This window comes from Echinops telfairi, unplaced genomic scaffold (genome assembly GCF_000313985.2).
Source record: "Echinops telfairi isolate 266 unplaced genomic scaffold, ASM31398v2 ScPeMD7_7424;HRSCAF=8462, whole genome shotgun sequence".
NCBI classification, from domain to species: Eukaryota; Metazoa; Chordata; class Mammalia; order Afrosoricida; family Tenrecidae; genus Echinops; species Echinops telfairi.
The window spans coordinates 36,624-54,620 of record NW_022111324.1 but is presented as its reverse complement, the minus strand read 5'-3'; the positions used below and the strand labels follow the sequence as shown (position 1 = coordinate 54,620).

The window sequence follows — 17,997 nt, the reverse complement described above, 5'->3', positions numbered from 1 at the left end:
AGGGGAAAAATGAGGACCTAATGTCGGGGGTTTAAATGGAGAGAAAATGTTTTGAGAAATGATGTACAAATACGCTTTACACAATTGATTTGTGTATGGATTGGGATAACAGTTGTATGAGCCCCTAATAAAATGTTTTAAAAAATATATATTACAGACCAATAAGCCTGGCTTCTTTTAAGAAGCATAATCTTGAGGCTTGAGAGCATGTTACTGAATTAAGAAAGAAGGATCTTATATAAATGTAAGCTTTGGCAATGTTCATAATTTCATATGAGACCCAGCTACAGCCTCACTTGTTCAACTCTCCCTGTCATATCCCTCCACCACAGGAGAACAAGCTGTTGCTAAATGTTGCATGGCTTGTGCTCTGCTCGAGGAGCACGAAGATGACAAGTCCATGGAGCAGTGGGAGGAAGCAAAGGCTGCCCCCATCATGCCATCGGTCCTGTCTTTTGGCAATTAAGGTCCTTCACTGGTAACTGTTTGTTCCACTCTTATGCCTTACCATCTGTTATTTTTCTCATCCCTCTGCCTCATCCCTACTAGGTCAGGCAATGCCGTTCATCGCACCAATCTTTTCATCTTGGCACCAAGTTGCTTTCTGTCTGGGGATGACTGTGCTGTTTGCAGTGGACACGGCTCTGTATTTCTTTATACAGAGTGACCTTCGGAGCTTCATGGGGGACTGGAGAAACCGCAGAGTTAAATGGAAGAACCAAACAGCCAAACTGGAGGAACCACAAAGTCAGGGCCCTTGGGACAAGTGACCCTTCATGCCATGGGGTAGTAACAGCACTGGCAGCAGCATCTCTGAGGCTCGATATATTCACAGCCTCATTGCCCCCAGTAATTATAGCTGAAAGCAGCCAGTAGAATATCCCCTCAAGCCAATCTGAAAGCCCTCCACACAACCTACTATTTCCTCTTGGTCTCCAAAGAAAGGGTCATGATCTTCAGGTGCAAACAATGGAAACCCACTGAGTACCTGAGTGCCCAAGAATTGAAGTCTTGGTGCTACACAGACACTCAGTCCCAACCACTGCATCACAGCAAAGTAACAACGCGGGCTTCAGATGGTGACCCTGCATGTGTATGAACAATGTTCCAAAAATAAACTAATAAAAGATAAGTGGATTCATGATTGAGAGTGGGCCATGTGTAAAGGTAGTTTACATCTGCGCTCCAGGGCTGGTTACTTTGAAGCTATCCCAAATCTCTCTCCAGTTGGTGTTGGCCACTACTGGAGTCTAGGAGACATAGCAGAAGCAATAAGGGGCTGACTGAGAAAGGGTAGGACACTCCAAGAACAGTCCCAGAGATAAAATAACAGAAAATCACAGGGTGAGGGAGAATGAAAAGGTTCAGAGGTGTTCCTGTCAAAATTGGAATCATCTTTGGGTAGATAGTAAGAAACTCTTTCCCCCTCATCATATTCTTAGGATTGTGAGTCGAAAAGGGACTGTGAGCATGAGAACATTTGGGAAAGAAAGCATAGAAGAAAACGGGGATCCAAAGGAAGGAACGCAACTTTGCTTTCTTGGCTTTGGCGACATCAACTGAAGATACCTCAGTTTCTGCACTGAGAAAGCATGGCAAGAAAGCATCAACCACAACCGTATGGGAAGGAACGGACAGGGTGTGAAAATTCTTTTGGTTTTGGTCAGGGTAGTAGAAGTGAGGAAGGGGAAACAGTGTTATGTTGTTGGTAGGTGCCATTGAGTCCATTTTGACCCGTGGCAACCCTGTGTACAACAGACGGAACACTGCCCCGTCCTGCGCCGTCCTCACCATTGTCCACATGCCTGAGCCCGTTATTGCAGCCACGGCGTCCATCCATCTCCTGGGGAGCCTTCCTCTTGGTCGCTGCCCTTCTATTTTACGAAACACGATGTCCTTCTCAAGAGACCAGTCTCTCCTGAACTAGTTCCAAAGTATGTAAGACCAAGTTTCACCTTCCTTGCCCTCTAAGGAGCGCCTTAGCCATACTTCTCCCGAGACAGACTTGGATAAATAGATCAGGGGAGGGATGAGGATTATAAAGTCAGGTTTTCTGCTTTGATACTTAACTGGAGTCGAGTTTTATCCTTGTCACTCACTAGACAAATGTTGGATCACCAAGACTGAATGTGCTGAAACCTATTGAGTTCAATTAGGGAATTGTTAAGTCTCTCAGCATGTCAGTAGCAGTGGGATGAGGATGGAAAAGGCAATCATTGCTGATGGAAGAAAATGTATAGCTGATACCAGGGGCTCAAGTTGAAAGAAATGTTTAGAAAATAGTGCTGACAACATACGCACAAATGTGCTTGATACAATTAATGTATGGATTGTGATAAGAATTGGAAGAGCCCCAATAAAATGATTTATAAGAAAGAAAGACAATATATAGCTCTCTCTTCCTGAATTGGAATTTTTCAGCAAAACATTGTTGCATTTTAATAGTGTCTTAAAAGATCCTGCATGCTAATTTTTGGCAGAAAAGTTTTCAACCATGGTGATAAAACACGAATGATAAAAATCCCTTTTTTCCACCCATTGCTCAAAACTTTATCAGAGATCTGTTTGGGCTGAGGAGAAACTCCCAACTTTTGCTCAGCCACCATCTCACCAAACTTAGCCAGCTTATTTCCAAATCCTGCTGAGACAAAAGAGCCCTGGTGGGCTTCCGCAGCTTGACTGCTAACCAAAATGTGGGCAGTGTGAATGCACACAATTAGGTGTAGGGGGTCTGGAGAGTGTATGGAATATAAGAGGGTGAATAGAAGTAGGAAGTCTTTTTAAAGCACGGCAAAGGCTCCCTAGGGGTGCAGTGAGTAGTGAAAGCTCCTCCCCAGTCTGCAGAAGACAAATGTGGCCGTCTGCTTCCGCAGACAACAGAGTCGACCTCCGTGGGGCAGTTCCGCTCTGTCCTACAGGGTCGCTAAAAGTTGGGCGAGATGGCAATAGATTTGGTTTGATTTTTTTTGTTGTTTTTTTTTTTTTGCTTAGTAAAACCATAAATTAATCTGCCTTACAGCTAGCTCTCTAAAACCTTAGGTCTGGAATACTATTTCACATATTGAGCTTTTTCTTTTTCTCCCAACAGCTGTATTGGCATATAATTTGCATAGGATACAATTCAGTAGATCAATTACCTCAAGAAGAGGTGCACAATCATCCGCACAATCAGTTTTAGAACATTTTCTTCATTCTTGTACTCATCGTTATTAGCTCTTCATTTCCCCTAAACCTCCCCTGCCACACCCCCAAGGAATCATCCACCCAGTTATTATTTCTATAGACCTACCTCTCCTGAATTTTCTATACAGAAAAACATTAAAACAGCAACTAGCAACAGTGATAAAGTGAAACGTCAATTAAAAAGAAAACAGCAAATAAAGAAAATATTAAAAACTAGAACAAATGTAATGACTCATAAGAGAAATCACTTGATAGGGTGTTAAATTTTACCCTAACTGGGGTTTGCTCTGAAGGCATGGGACAGGTAGAAAGCACAGGGAGGCCAAACCCTGGAGACAGGACCTGGGCAGAGGGTTAGAGTGTATGGCTATGGAGTGAGATTCAAACACTAGATAACTATCCTTGGAAACACTGGCCAGTGAGCTCACATTTATTCAGTATTTACAATGTGCCACGCTGATGGGTGCTGAGGATATCCACATGAACAAACCTTGCCCGGGAGGAGCTTCATTCCCTGGACGAGAGCGGTGGAAGAAAGAAAGAGCTGCAGGGAGGAGACAGGATTCTTGATGGGGTCATGAAGGAGACTCCACCAATGATCCACGGGCAGTCAGAGTTCAGGAAAGCCCTGTGGTGTCTAAGGTGAGGCAGAGCCGGATCATGAAGGGCATTGCCTTCCAGATCAAGGAGAGGGTACAGACTCTGCCAGTCAGGAAGGAACTTTTAAGGAGGGGAATGGGGCGATCTGATTCGCATTTAGGATTCTTTGAAGGGCGGGCGGGCGAGCAGAGAGCTGTAAACCAGCTCGCTTGGTTAGGTAATCAAACGGTGCCCGGAGGGGAAGTCGAGAGTAAGTTAGGCAAGGCAGCGAGCTCGGCCGAAACGTGCCATTTCTGGAGCTTACGAAGCAGCAGAAGGGGACGCATCGTGACTAAGGACTTAGTCTCGGTTTCCGTAGGTGGTGCCGTTTCAGGAGTTGTGAAGTCCAAAACACGCGCAGCTTTTAGAGAAAAGACCTCAAAATTCATGTTCCGATTAGTAGTACTTACTTCCATCAGTCGGTAAATTTTCTTTTCCGAACTCTTTCTTTTATCAATTAGTTGGTCGAAGTAATTGCGCCACTTACGTTGTAGACGAAATGCTTCAAAACTCTTTCTTTTACCAATTAGTTGGTCAAAGTAATTGCAACACTTACGTTGCAGACGAAATGCTTCAACAACATTTCTAGCAAAACAGCTAGGACGAGAGCGGGCTATGACGAGAAGCGAGGACTTCTCGTGCTTCTAACGTGTAATAAACAAGAGCGCGTTGCAGCCTCGAGCGCAGCTTTTCCAAGGACCCAAGGGTCCAAAATGTCTTCCCGTCCCTGGGTGGGCTCGAACCACCAACCTTTCGGTTAACAGCCGAACGCGCTAACCGATTGCGCCACAGAGACAGGCGTGGAGAGCATTTTCTGCCAAGTTAGTTCACTGAATAAGCAATTCGTCGCGAGCCTCTCGGGTTCAAAACTGGAATGTGGTTCAAAATAAACGCTGCTGCTCCGGGCCGTCGGGAGGCTTAGGCGGGAGCCTGCGAGGCGGTTGTTCGCTCTCCACGCACCACGCCGTCGGGATCCCGGGCGCCACGGGTCCCCCCGCGCCCCCAGCCGCCAAGGTCTGAAACCGCCCTTCGACCGGGCCGAGAAGCAGGGCGCAGAAACGGGGCGGCTTCGTAGGCCCCGGAGTTCAGTTGGTTTTACTCAGGTAGTTTGTGAAAATCCTCTCTCTCTATCCATACAGATATGTGACCCTTGACACTCAATACGTTGGTGATGATGCGGGTTGAAAACACTGTCTCACGTGTCCTGGCTCCAGGGCCCTGAGCCGGTGCCGGGGCTCCTTGCTCTGCCCGACAGGCGGGGCTTCCGGAGTCCCAGCACCTCCACCCCAGTCAAGCTCCACCGACGGATTCCACAGCACCCGGGCAGGTACACGCAAGCGGCCACTGTCCACTTCGCCCAGGTTTCTGGGCTCCTTGCAGCCTCCACACAGGACCTGCGGCTTCCTTTCGCACCCCCACCTCCAAATCAGGGCACTCCAGTTTAGTGTGGAGCAGTTTTCATTTTCCTGAATATGCAGCAGAAGGAGAAAACATACACACAAAGATATGCCTGTGCACAATGTATATATTAAATATATGCCTTCGATATATACATGTATTTTTAAAATTTCCCAGAAACATATAATATATATCTAAGGATGGTTGATATATACATGTATTTTTAAAATTTCCCAGAAACATATAATATATATCTAAGGATGGTTGCCCAAGTGACTTTTAAACAAGAGTGATGTTTCTTACAATTCAAAATTTTTGTCTTTAGACGTGCTATTTAAAATAAAATAATAGGGTACAGGACATTAGTCGTATTGTGATTGTTTTATTCATTTCCTAACTTGGCAAAATACTATTCTACAAGAGGGAGAAGATTGAAAGAGGGGCCAGGGCAAGCTATTGGGAGGTTTGATAAGTAGTTTAAGTTGTTGAATACAATTGATTATCTAAAATGTAACCCCCACTGTGTTAGGCCGGGTTGTCTGGAGAAACAAATGCAGTGACATTCATACATGTATACGAAAGAGCTTTATATTAAAAAAAGCATAATAAAAGGAAGGCATCCCAGCCAGACAACTCAAGTCCATGAGCCCGATGGAAGCCAGGGCCCTCTTCAGACTACACGGCTATAGGCTGATCATGCAGAAAGATGAGATGTGATATGCAGGAAGATCACAGGGTGATGGGTGCAGAGTTGCAGGGATCCTAGGTTGCTGGAAGCATGGCAGGGTGCCGGCAGCTCTGAGTCAGTGGGCCCACATGGAGCTACCCCAGGAGGCAGAGTCCCAGCAAGCAGGAAGGCAAGGGGCAGAGAGAGAAGGAGGTTCCCAGTTTCTTCTTAGAAGAAGGCCACACCTCCAATGAGACACCATCAGGCTGTGGTGGATAAGTTGGGTTCCACCCCTACACATTCATAAAAATTTAATTTGACATATAATTTAATTTGACAAAAATTTAATTTGACATATAATTTAATTTGACATAAACTCACCTAGTTCACAATAAAAAAATTTAATAGATCAAAGAGAAGTAGAATGGAACTGGAAAATTATTTATAATTGAGTATCAATAAAAAATATGACGTACCAGAATTGTGGGTAAGTCATATGCACTTGGTAGAAATAATAATGCACCACCTATCAAGATTTAGCAGTCATATTGAACAGTATTTTCTACTAAAGAAATGTATATATTTTTAAAACCCAAAAAAACTTGTGGAGTACAGCTAAGCCTGTTGGTCTGAGGGAACTGTATACCCAGTTACTAATCCGATGGGTCAGTACCATATTCGTTAACTCCTGGCAAAAAGAATCATAACCTTTGCTCTGCTTTTGGCTATTTCTTGAGAGCCCAGAAGGCCAGCACCATACCTTGGCCAGTGACAAGGAACTCAAAGTGGCCATATGCGGGCCTAATTTAAACCAGATTACTGAAGTCCCTGGACATGTGTCTATATTGGTGTGTCTCCCAGGACAGGAGGACTGGACACTTTAGTTGGCAAGCGCCTCAGTGTCAATCTGGCTCCGCAGTTCCATGACTACCACTACCAGCCAGGTAAACCCCAAACCCTTTGCCAGTAGAGTTGATTCCCTACCTACAGGAAAGGGTAGAACTGTCCCTCAGGGTTTCCAAAACTGTACATCTTCACAGAAGCTTGCTGGTGGGTTCAAACAATCGATATTTAGTTTAGCATGGCTCAACCACTGAGCAGCCAGGACTCCTTACCTGAAAACGACCTTGCTTTTGGCAACGTGTGGTAACTGCAGCCGTCATGGGACGCTGGGAGCAAGAAAACAGGTGGGCAATTAATATGGAAGCCACCCGCCTGGTCCTGCAGTCTCTAGTGGTACTGCTGACTTTCATGTGACAGAATTGAGGCTGTGGGGTGGTTGGGGCCCGAGGGAAGTCTAGGGCTAAGGGACCGTTAAGGTGCACGTGGCCCTTTCTCTCATCTCTGTTGAATTCCATCTCCATTTTGTGGGACAAGATTTGTTTAGCCCTAAATCCTTTCCTACTATAAACATTAACATTTTTAAGTATAATTAATGCTCATTATTGTCAAGTATCATTCTAAACAATATTAACTAATTTGAGGACCATGGTTGTTGCCATTATCCTCTTTTACGGATTAGGAAATGGCAACAAAGGGAACCAAGATTCAAACTGAACAGCTAACAGCAGAGCTCACCGACTTAACCAATACACCGTGTGGCCACCATCCAGCCTAAGGGGTTGAGTTCAATCTTCATTATACATGCCATTCCCATAAATGATTTTTGTGACCTAGTTGATAATAGCAATAACAGACATATGAACCCTGCAGACAATATTTTAAAGGCTAGAAAAAAATTGTAACACAACCCTGTTACTGTTAATTCAGCTGAAAATGGCAAAGGATTCAACCAGGACTCCTTACCTGAAAATGTAGGAAAAAATGTAGTAGGAAAAATGTTCTGCTTATTAGGACTACAAGCTCCCTAATGATTCTCAACTTACTGAGGAAGCAATGAGGGGGATGTGACGCAGTCCCTTGTGTCAAAACCAAACAGTAGAGACGTCATTTAACTAATGACAGGTATATCAAAAAGTACATGAATAATTTTATTAGGTTAAATAATAACTTAGAGCTAATTAGAATTGACATGCTATACAATGTCCGGAGGTGGAGTAGCATCAGAACCTGTTTAACTTTGGGAAGACAACAGAACTCACGATTAGCCCTAGACTGACTCCAGTGAGCTAGAGGTCAAGCCTTTTCACCAATTCTGACACCAGCTGTTGCCCCCCCCACCCCACCCCACGCCCCTCCCAGCTCTCTCTACTTCTCCTCTGGGCTCCACAATCCAGTGCACTGGCAGCACAGAACCCACAGACCACCCGTCCAACAAAGTGGCTTATTAAGGAACCCAATACAATTGGGGATCAGGATTAACAGGTTTCAACTCAGGATCAAGATCAGGAAGTATGAAGGCAAAGCCTCCCTCCCTCCCTCATTTCAGGAGGGCTCTCTCAGATCCTCTCAGCAGGCCCTCTGTCTGCAATCCTCAGGACAGGGTCCTCTTGGCTCTGTGGTCTATCACAGTGACTGCTGCTTACTGGGCCCCTTCCTCTCTGTCTTCACACAGGAAAACCTGTAACTCTCCTTCCTGTGCCTTCTTTCTTCCTTCTGCTTTTTTTTTTCTCTGCCTCCCTTCCCACTTCTTTGTACCTGAGAAAATTTTGTGGAGTTGGCTGCATATATTGATAACGCCATTTCACTTTTTAATATATAAATCATTTAATTGGGGCCTCTTACAGCTCTTATAACAATCCATACATCAATTGTATCAAGCACATTTGCACATATGTTGCCATCATCGTTTTCAAAAATTTTTCTTTCTACTTGAGCCCTTGGTATCAGCTCCTCTTTTTCCCCTCCCTCCCCCACCTTCCCACCCTCATGAACCCTTCATAAATTATAAATTATTATTATTTTCATATCTTACACAGTCTGCTGTCTCCTTTCACCCACGTTTCTGTTGTTCATACCCCGGTGGGGTGGGGAGTGGGGAGGGAAATTCGTCAATCACTGAAATCAGTTTCCTTTTCTCCCCCTCCTTCCCCCACCTTCCCCCTACCCTCATGGTATCGCTATTTCCATTATTGGTCCTGAGGAGGGTATCTGTCCTGGATTCCCTGTGTTGTGAGCTCTTACCTGTAGCAGTGTACATACTCCAGTCTAGCTGGATTTGTAAGGTAGACCTGGGATCATGATAGTGGAGGCAGGGAGAGGAGGGAAGCATTAAAGAACTAGAGGAGTGTTGTATGTTTCGTCAGTGCTATGCTGCACCATGGCTGGCTCATCCCTTCCTTGTGACCCTTCTGTGAGGGGATGTCCAATTGTCTACAAATGCGCTTTGGATCTCCACTCTGATCCCCCTCATTCACATAGATATAATTGTTTTGGGTCTTCCGATGCCTGATACCTGATCCCGTCAAGACCTCGTGATAACACCGGCTGATGTGCTTCTTCCATGTGGGCTTTGTTGCTTCCCTGCTAGATGGCCGTTTGTTTAACATCAAGCCTTTAAGACCCCAGATGCTATATCTTGTAATAGCCTGGCATCATCAGCTTTCTGCTTGTCACTTTTAAGGCATTGGTGCCACAAACTGACCAATCCCTTCTCAAGTAGGCCACAGACACTTTGTTTGCATAGTAGACTATAGTCATCTCATTTACATGGTCAGAAGTCACTTCATTAGCATAATATATTGACCAGTCCTTGCAAGGTACATATCAATCACAGGGCAGGATGCAGCCCAGGGCCAGATAAAAGAATATCAAACCATCCTAGTGTACAGTTTAGTCAGGAAATGCCAGTCTCTGGGCTACAAAACTAAGGCCACAGAAGCTCCTCAGAGCTCAGGGGGAAATTTTTCAAGCTGTGTTTCTAAAGAACCAAGACAAAGGCCGCATGCAAGAATGCATTGAGGGGGGGGGAGCGGGGAGGCGGGGAGAAATGAGCTGACACCAGGGCTCAAGTGGAAAGCAGGTGTCATAAGAATGATGAAGTCAGAAGAAAAAAAAAAGAATGATGAAGTCAACATATGTACTAATGTGCTGGACACAGATGACGTATGTACAGATTGTGATGAGTTGTATGAACCTCTAATAAAATGATTATTTAATAAAAAAAAAAGGAATGCATTTCACCACACATGCTATTTGCCCTACAACTTATATTCCCTGGAAGTCAAGTTTATCATTTGTATGCGTTCACACACAAAGACCCGTATATATCGTTAATGCATAACAGTATATTTTAAAATTATAGATAGTAATATATAATTCTATAAATATATAAAATGTATGGTCCTATAACAGTTTCAAATATTTTGAGTATTATTTCTGGGTCTATGCTTCAAGTTAGGTGAATCTCATAAAAGTTATAATGAAATAACTTGAAGTGCAATAGTTGTAAGTGAATACATACTTTGTGAGAACAGTTACATGAAGTTCTAAAATATGGTCATTTAAGTGATACGTTATTTGATAATGTGCATACATAGTAAAATTATTACAAGGACCTAAGACATAATAATATGCATTCCAGAATAAGGGAGAAGGAATCATCAGGGAGGCTTCCAGAGTAAAAGTAATGTTCCAATGCCTAAATTGAGTGTAAATACAAAGATGATCATCTTATAAATCCCCAAATCGTCTATCTGTGATACACTTATTTGTGTGAATTGTTTCATTAAAAATCTATTCTTTGAAAGGAGGAACCGATTACAAGGATCTACATATAACCTCCTCCCTGGGGGACGGACAACAGAAAAGTGGGGCAAGGGAGATGTTGAACAGTGTAAGACATGACAAAATAATAATAATTTATAAATTATCAAGGGTTCATGAGGGAGGGGGAACGGGGAGGGAAGGGGAAAATGAGGAGCCAATACCAAGGGCTCAAGTAGAAAGCAAATGTTTTGAGAATGATGAGGGCAACAAATGTAGCAATGGATGTATGTATGGATTGTGGTAAGAGTTATATGAGCCCCCAATAAAATGATTTAAAAAAATAAAAATAAAAACCTAGACAAAGAAAAAAAATCTATTCTTAGTTACAGCTACCTAGTCCTCCTGCTTCAGAGGAAAGAATTGGGGAATCTCATAGCCCTCAAGTGTACAATGGGGTGGAGCAAAAAAAAAACATATATATCTGACTATTAACACCAGATATGGAAGGATTTCATAGATTACTTTTTATTTATGGATGAGTATAGCAGGGTTCTTAATTGTAAACAAGTTTACATACAAAGGGGTTTATTAAGCTACACAGATAATTCACAAAATTATTGGGAAAATGGAAAGAAACAGACACCAGACCAAGTTCCCAGGAATGACTCTCGAAGCCACGCTGTATGGCAGGACACTGCTTTACTTAGCAAGCAGGCACAAAATGAACATGAAAGCGGCTATAATTTTCAGCTTTAGAGCACAGTTGTATTTGCCACGACTTATACCATCGGAATTGGATTTCTACCTTTCTCAGAAATATCTGTTGCAAACCAAAATCCCAATCAAATAATCTGATTGGCAGACTGAATCATAACCAGACCCTAACTGCAGGAAAATCTAGAAAACGGCATGTTTAGCTTTCCAGCCTCAACAGTACAAGACCTCTCTAAAGGGTTGAGAGGCACCGGTGTCACTTTGAGGACTGAGATGCACCTGACCCAATGTCCAAGAGGAAGCATGTTGTCTTCTGATTAGCCATCAACCCCTCATGAATCCAAGCGGGGACTGGAGTCACTGTGGTCGCTCAGTTCTTGCTCTGCCTTGTTTGGGAGAGGTGAACAGGTGAGTGTCTAGTGGTTATGTCACTTTAAATCAGTGTCTGAAGGATAGATTACTTAATAAACTGAAGCTGGGAACCATGGGAAGTGGAGAGAATCCAGTTATTCAAGTAAAACCTTGCCCCAGATCATATTTCAAAAGGACTCCTCAAATATCTTAAAGAGACAATACTAGAAAACAAATGCAAAACACAAAAAGCGCTGTAAGGAAATAGAGGCTCTGATTCTGGGGTAACCTAAAGGCTTTTCTAAAGAAACAACCAGGAAAATATGTGCCTACTTAAAAATTAGAAATGTCTGAACCTCAAAAACACTGGCTAAAATTAAGAAGAAATTCTTTAGTGCTGCAGGTAGGAAGCAGAAGTGGGAATCAGGGTCCCTATTCAAGACGGAGCCAGGGCTTGGGATTCTTTTCCAATGAATAGGAAAAGTTGCTTGGGGGGAGGGGGAGATAGAAGAAAACCAGAGGCAAGATCATTCAAATGCTGATTAGGTATATTTGCTTTCAAGATTAATCACTCAATAAATTTAATCCAGAATCAAGATTAAAGTGACTGCAGCTTCTTATCCTCTTGCACATTATGCATGAGCATAAACAAAAAAGAATTTAAAGTTATCTGAAAATAATACATTTTTTTAATCATTTTATTGGGGACTCATACAATTCTTATCGCAATCCATGCATACATCCATTGTGTCAAGCACATTTGTACTTTTTTTTTAAATAATCATTTTATTAGGGGCTCATACAACTCATCACAATCTGTACAAACGTCATCTGTGTCCAGCACTTTAGTACATATGTTGACTTCATCATTCTTACGACACCCACTTTCCACTTGAGCCCCTGGTTTCAACTCATTTTTCCCTCTCCCTCCCGAAAATAATACATTTTGTTTCGGTGTCAAGACAATACACCAAAAGGGAAAAATACACTTATTTGCCTCCCCGTCGGGGAATCGAACCCCGGTCTCCCGCGTGACAGGCGGGGATACTCACCACTATACTAACGAGGACGGCGGCAAGCAAGCTCGTAAAATGAGTCTCTAAGAAGAGACTACTAAACTGTCAGTTCAACTTAATCTGAAAAATTTTTTGGTTGACAAAATTGTACCTGTTAAGATCTAAACTAGTGTATTCCAATAGAAACATAATGCTAACCTCATATGTAGTTTTTTTCATATGTAATTCTTGTGTCTAGTGGTCACATTTAAAAACTAACCTGTAAGAATTTTAATAAAAATTCTTAACCGAATATAACCAATAAATTATTACTGCAGCAGGTATACTACATAAAAATATTACTAATTAGATGTCATTTTATCTGTATTTAGTCTTCACATTTTGATAGGTCTGTTACACAGAGAGCACTTTCAAAAGGGACGTTACCTTTTCATTGAAAATACTTTATTCTGTATTTAGATTTCATAAAATGTCCAGTTGGAAATGAAGAGTCCCATAGCCAAGTTGTTCCAAATGTAATTAAACATTTCCAACACTGAACGAATTTTCAATTAATGAAAGTTAAATAAATTTGAAAATGCAGTTCCTCCTCAGGCGCACTGACTACATTTCAGTGGCTCAAGGCTCCAGGGTTAACCTCGCAAATACGCGTATGGACGACGGGGTTCCTAACCAGGAATCCCGGAACCCAATTGCCCCCAGAGACTTCTCCAGAGGCAAGTTTAAAAGAAGGGAGGATTAACCTTAGGGTTACAATCTCGTCAGAACTTGGCTGTACAGAGAAGGAGGTCCGGGAGCCAAAAATGACTAAGGTGTCTCGCAGGTCAAGATGCCCCGTAAACCTCAATTGGAAAATCAAAAATCACTTGCGTTGGCCGGGAATCGAACCCGGGTCAACTGCTTGGAAGGCAGCTATGCTCACCACTATACCACCAACGCCTCTGACTGATTAAGCTTGAATTTGTCAATATAAGATAAGGAGAATCCTTGCATTTCCCATTGTGAATAGTGTTTTATGTGTGTGGCTCTGAAATAAGTTGAAATATGTGCTAGTTCTAGATAAATCCTATCTTTATTTGTCTACGTGCAGCATACTTAGCTGGCCTCTCCTGCCAACGGCACCAGAGCCAGAAAGCGCCGGCGCCAGGGAGGGGCCCGCGAGGCGATACCGCGCCGAGCCCGGGCTCCCTCCGCAGCCGGGGTCTCCTCCGCGCCTTTTCTTGGCGCCCCGCCTATTTAGCTGCTCAGCTGCACCCGCGCCCTGACACCCGCTGGGCTGGATTCTGAGTCCAAAGGAGGTCGATTCCCGAGGGGCCAACGCTTGGGTGGCTCCGTTACTTTTGAGCAAGAAAAGGTTTATGGTTTAGGATATTAAGGAAGCAGGAAATATAAGCAGGGTCTCAATTAGCTTTAATTTCTGTGTTTTCCGAAGGAGTCCGAGGAAATTTCAGATTTTGTTGGGAATAATAATAAACTAAAACTTCAATCGTAGACATAGCAGAGAAAGATATTAGAACCAGAGAACAGCGTTCTGTCAGTGTCAGGATGGCCGAGCGGTCTAAGGCGCTGCGTTCAGGTCGCAGTCTCCCCTGGAGGCGTGGGTTCGAATCCCACTTCTGACAGTGCTGGTTCATTTTGCTTACTTATTTTCCCTTTTGCTTTCAAGCTTCTAAGCCAACGCGTAGATAGGATTTCACTAATGAGGAAAGGAATATTAGTTGATCAACACTAATTTTTTATTCAGCACTATTTTTTATCTAACGTACCTACATATGCTAAAATAATGTATGTATCCCTGTGAACTCGATTTGTTGTGTTTATCTGCTATTGGCAGAAGATTGGACTATGAAGTCAGATAACTGTTGAGATGAAGATCTATCCCTAACTATGCAAAGATAGATACAGATATAGATATAACTTTGTTTCTCTAACACTAGATTTTCAGTGCCTATCTATTTCTTCATTTGTCAACAATGTATTAAGTCTTTAGTGCGTGTCAAGCACAGTAAGGTCTGAGCAACTACACAGAATGTGTTTTTCTTTGTATGTATTTTATTCCACAAAGGGGAAGATAAATTTTAAGTATACATAAATAAACAAAAACAAAAATTGTAATAGGTTATTAACATATATATAGAAAGAGCACGCCTTAAAAATCCTTCAGAAAAAGAAATATCCTTCTGATTCCTTTCCTCTCAGACCTAAATGCTGGTCTGAGGGGCTATATAAGGAGGAAAAGTAACAGTGAATCTGACTCAAATTCTTTTGTGACACAAGTTAGTTTTTAAAGAATCAACCAATCACTCATAGCTGAATTACAATACTACCAGAGAAACAAAATATTTATGCAAAGAAAATTATAAAACACTTCTACAAGAAACCGAAAGTGACTTACACAAATGGAAGGCTGTTCAATACTCCTGCATAGGAAGACTTACTAAAGTGAAATGTCCATACGACCAAAAGCACTTTATAAATTCAATGTAAATCCCAGCACAATTCTTCAAAGAAACTGAAAACCTAATCAGCACCTTTTATGGAAAGGAAAGAAACCAAGGATAAACAAAACACTATTGAAAAGCAAAAACAAAATAGTAAGCCTTTCACTCCAAAATTTCAAAACCTATTATATAGCCATGGTTATCCAAACAGCTTGGTATTGGTACATCAATAAACATTCAGATCAATGAACTAGAACTGGTTTCTTATAGAAGTGTTTTATAATTTTCTTTGCATAAGTCTTTTGTTACTCTGGTAAGATTCCTAAATATTTTCCCTTTTGAGTAGTTATTGTAAATGGTATTCTTTTAATTTTTTTAGTATTATCATCTTTAATATACAAAAATACAAGTACATTGATCTTACAGCCTGTTACATTGCTAAATTTCTCAATTAGTTCCAGTAATTTTTTAATTGGATCTTTGGAGTTTTCTGTATATAGGATTAAATCATCTGCAGATAAAGAGAGTTTTGTTTCTTCTGTGCCAATGTGGATGCCTTCAATATCATCTTGATGTCCTATAGCTCTGGATAAGACTTCTAGGACTATATTAAATAAGAGTGGCTATAACGGGAAGTCCTGTCTGGTTCCCATTCAAAGAGGAAATGTTTTCCATTTCTGTCCATTAAGTGAGATGCTGGCCATTGCTAAGGAGTTTCTTTTCTATTCCTATTTTACTGAGTGTTTTTATCAAGAATGGATGTTGAATTTTATGAAATGCCTTTCTGCATCGATTGAGATAATCATATGAGTCTTTTCCTTTGTTTTGTTGTGAGTGATTGTTAATTGTGATTGACATCCTGCTGGGTATAAAAGGAGCCATCTCAGAAACAGAATGTGGGGGTTTCACTACCAGCAAAAGGTGGGATATTTCACTACGAAGGGTGGAGCATGTCCTTTATACTCCGAGACCCCTTATACATTGAATCACCTTGATCCTGGAGACAGCTGTGACACCGGAGGAGTGGCAGAGTAGCAGCCGCAACAACCACAGCAGAACCAAGAGCCAGAGCATGGGCTCGAGTGGCGGGCTTCCCAACCCACAGAGCAAGTAAAGCTGAGTGGTCAAGGCACTTGATTGGGGGCATCTGGGTTTTTCTGACCCACGGAGCTGGAGTTGAGTGACTTTGGATTGAAGTTTACAGTGGAATAGCATGGCCTTTGGACATTTATTGGCAGCCCTGAAAGAGCTTTGTAACATTCTCTGAGCAGGGCAGAAGTCCTTTTTCACAACAGCTAATTATTGTAACTGCCATCAATCAATGGGTTATACATCTGTAAAAAGTTGAAGTGGCAAAGCTGTGATAGATGCCTTCACAACATAAAGAAAGAGTGGTTGCTGAGGCTGCTTAACCAAACACCTCGTGAGGTTTGGTCCCATGTCTGGGGGGTTTAGGGTCACGATTTCATGGGCCATCCTAGTTAACTGGCCTGAAAAATGGTCAGTGTTTCTGTTCTGCCTCCTAGTTTATTACGTAGTACCGTGGGTCTTAAAAGCTTGCAAACATTTATCCAAGATACACACTTGACCTCTTCTCACCTGGAACAACAGGAAAAAGGAGGAGGATAGGGAATTGTGGCTAATTACCTTGATGAATACTGAGTCCTCCTTTGTTGTGAGACCAAAACTAGATAGTGCCCAGATACCATTACTAAACATTTTGATCAAAGACTATATAGAATAATCCTAATCAAAAAGGAGGAAATGCAGAGCAGAAGATCAAATTCTCATGGACGCTAGACTTTCTCCAGCCCTAGAGACTAGATGAACCTTTGAAATCTTTCAACTTTAAACCAAAAATACCCCCTGAAGTCTTCTCAAAACTAAACAATAGCCCAGCTTAACTAGCAAAAATGAAAGGTCTGCCTTGAGCATTATGCTCTCTTAAGAACTATCTATTAGAATTGGTGGAACCCCTAAGACTATGACGGCCCTTAATTATCCTCCAGGTCTAGAAGCAGACTCTCGCACATGGCTCAATTTTCAGCCAGACGATCGGTCTATAATGGGAACAGTGACACTCGGAGGTAGACACACCTTAGAATAACCAACCATTTAAGATCAAAATGGCAGCATTTACCCAAGGACAAGTTCAAAAGAGTTAGAAAAAGAGAGCTGAAAGCAGAACACACAAAGGAAGTGGGATGAATGATGGTCCATTGTGGGGATTGTAGTCAATGAGATGACACAAGCGTGTTGAATGGAAACCTGATCTTCTCTGTAAGTGCATGAAAAGTTTTTTGGTTTTTCTTTTTTATTTCGGATCAACTTGACACCAACTCAGATGATGAGAGGGCAGGGAGTGACTGTTCCTGTTGGAAGAACAACTCAGAAAAGGAGAGTGAGGAGAGGTGCACAACCTGAAGTGTGGAAACAGTGTCATTAGCTTGTATAGAGAGAAATCGTCGAGTTGGTGTATGTTTGCAGAGCATGTTTTCAACAATAACAAAATGAAAGCACTTTGGTTTGCACAAAAAGATCTAGATCAGGACAAGTGAGGGATAAGAAGCATGCGAGTAGGAAACAAGCAGCCATCTAGCTCAGAAGCATCAAAGCCCACATGGAAGAAGCTCACCAACCTGTGCAATCACAAGGTGCCAAAGGGATCAGGTATCAGGCATCATCAGAACAAAAAATCTTACCTTAGTGAATAAGGTGGGGGAGTGCGGAATGGAGACCCAAAGCCCATTTGAAGGCCACTGGACATCCCCTTACAGAAGGGAATAGGGGAGGAGACGAGCCAGGCAGGGTGTGATGTAGCAACGATGAAACATACAACTTTCCTCTAGTTCCTACATGCTTCCTTCCCGCCACCACCACCACCACCACTACCATGATCCAAATTCTACCTTGCAAGTCTGGCTGGACCAGAGGATGTACACTGGTACAGATAGGAACTGGAAACACAGGGAATCCAGGG

The 17,997-nt window shown here is 42.4% G+C and overlaps 1 protein-coding gene and 5 non-coding genes across 6 annotated transcripts in view; 3 read left to right on the top strand and 3 right to left on the bottom strand.

Moving 5' to 3' along the window:
* Positions 1-1,144, top strand: part of LOC101660563 (low affinity immunoglobulin gamma Fc region receptor III-B-like) — a 13,721-nt gene extending 12,577 nt beyond the window's left edge. Inside the window, exon 5 of the mRNA XM_045298099.1 lies at positions 550-1,144. Within this exon, the coding sequence (XP_045154034.1) occupies positions 550-770 (221 nt within the window). The 3' untranslated portion in view covers positions 771-1,144. The remainder of the gene's footprint in view (positions 1-549) is intronic.
* A 3,400-nt stretch (positions 1,145-4,544) lies between these two features.
* On the bottom strand, positions 4,545-4,618 carry TRNAN-GUU. The gene has a single exon. It is a non-coding gene; the product is annotated as a tRNA-Asn (tRNA).
* Positions 4,619-12,557: 7,939 nt separating this feature from the next.
* On the bottom strand, positions 12,558-12,629 carry TRNAD-GUC. Its single transcript has one exon. It is a non-coding gene; the product is annotated as a tRNA-Asp (tRNA).
* An 814-nt stretch (positions 12,630-13,443) lies between these two features.
* On the bottom strand, positions 13,444-13,515 carry TRNAG-UCC. Its single transcript has one exon. It is a non-coding gene; the product is annotated as a tRNA-Gly (tRNA).
* Positions 13,516-14,115: 600 nt separating this feature from the next.
* Positions 14,116-14,198, top strand: TRNAL-CAG. Its single transcript has one exon. It is a non-coding gene; the product is annotated as a tRNA-Leu (tRNA).
* Positions 14,199-14,750: 552 nt separating this feature from the next.
* Positions 14,751-14,869, top strand: LOC115872479. The gene has a single exon (XR_004047877.1). It is a non-coding gene; the product is annotated as a small nucleolar RNA SNORA61 (small nucleolar RNA).
* Positions 14,870-17,997: the final 3,128 nt, after the last annotated feature.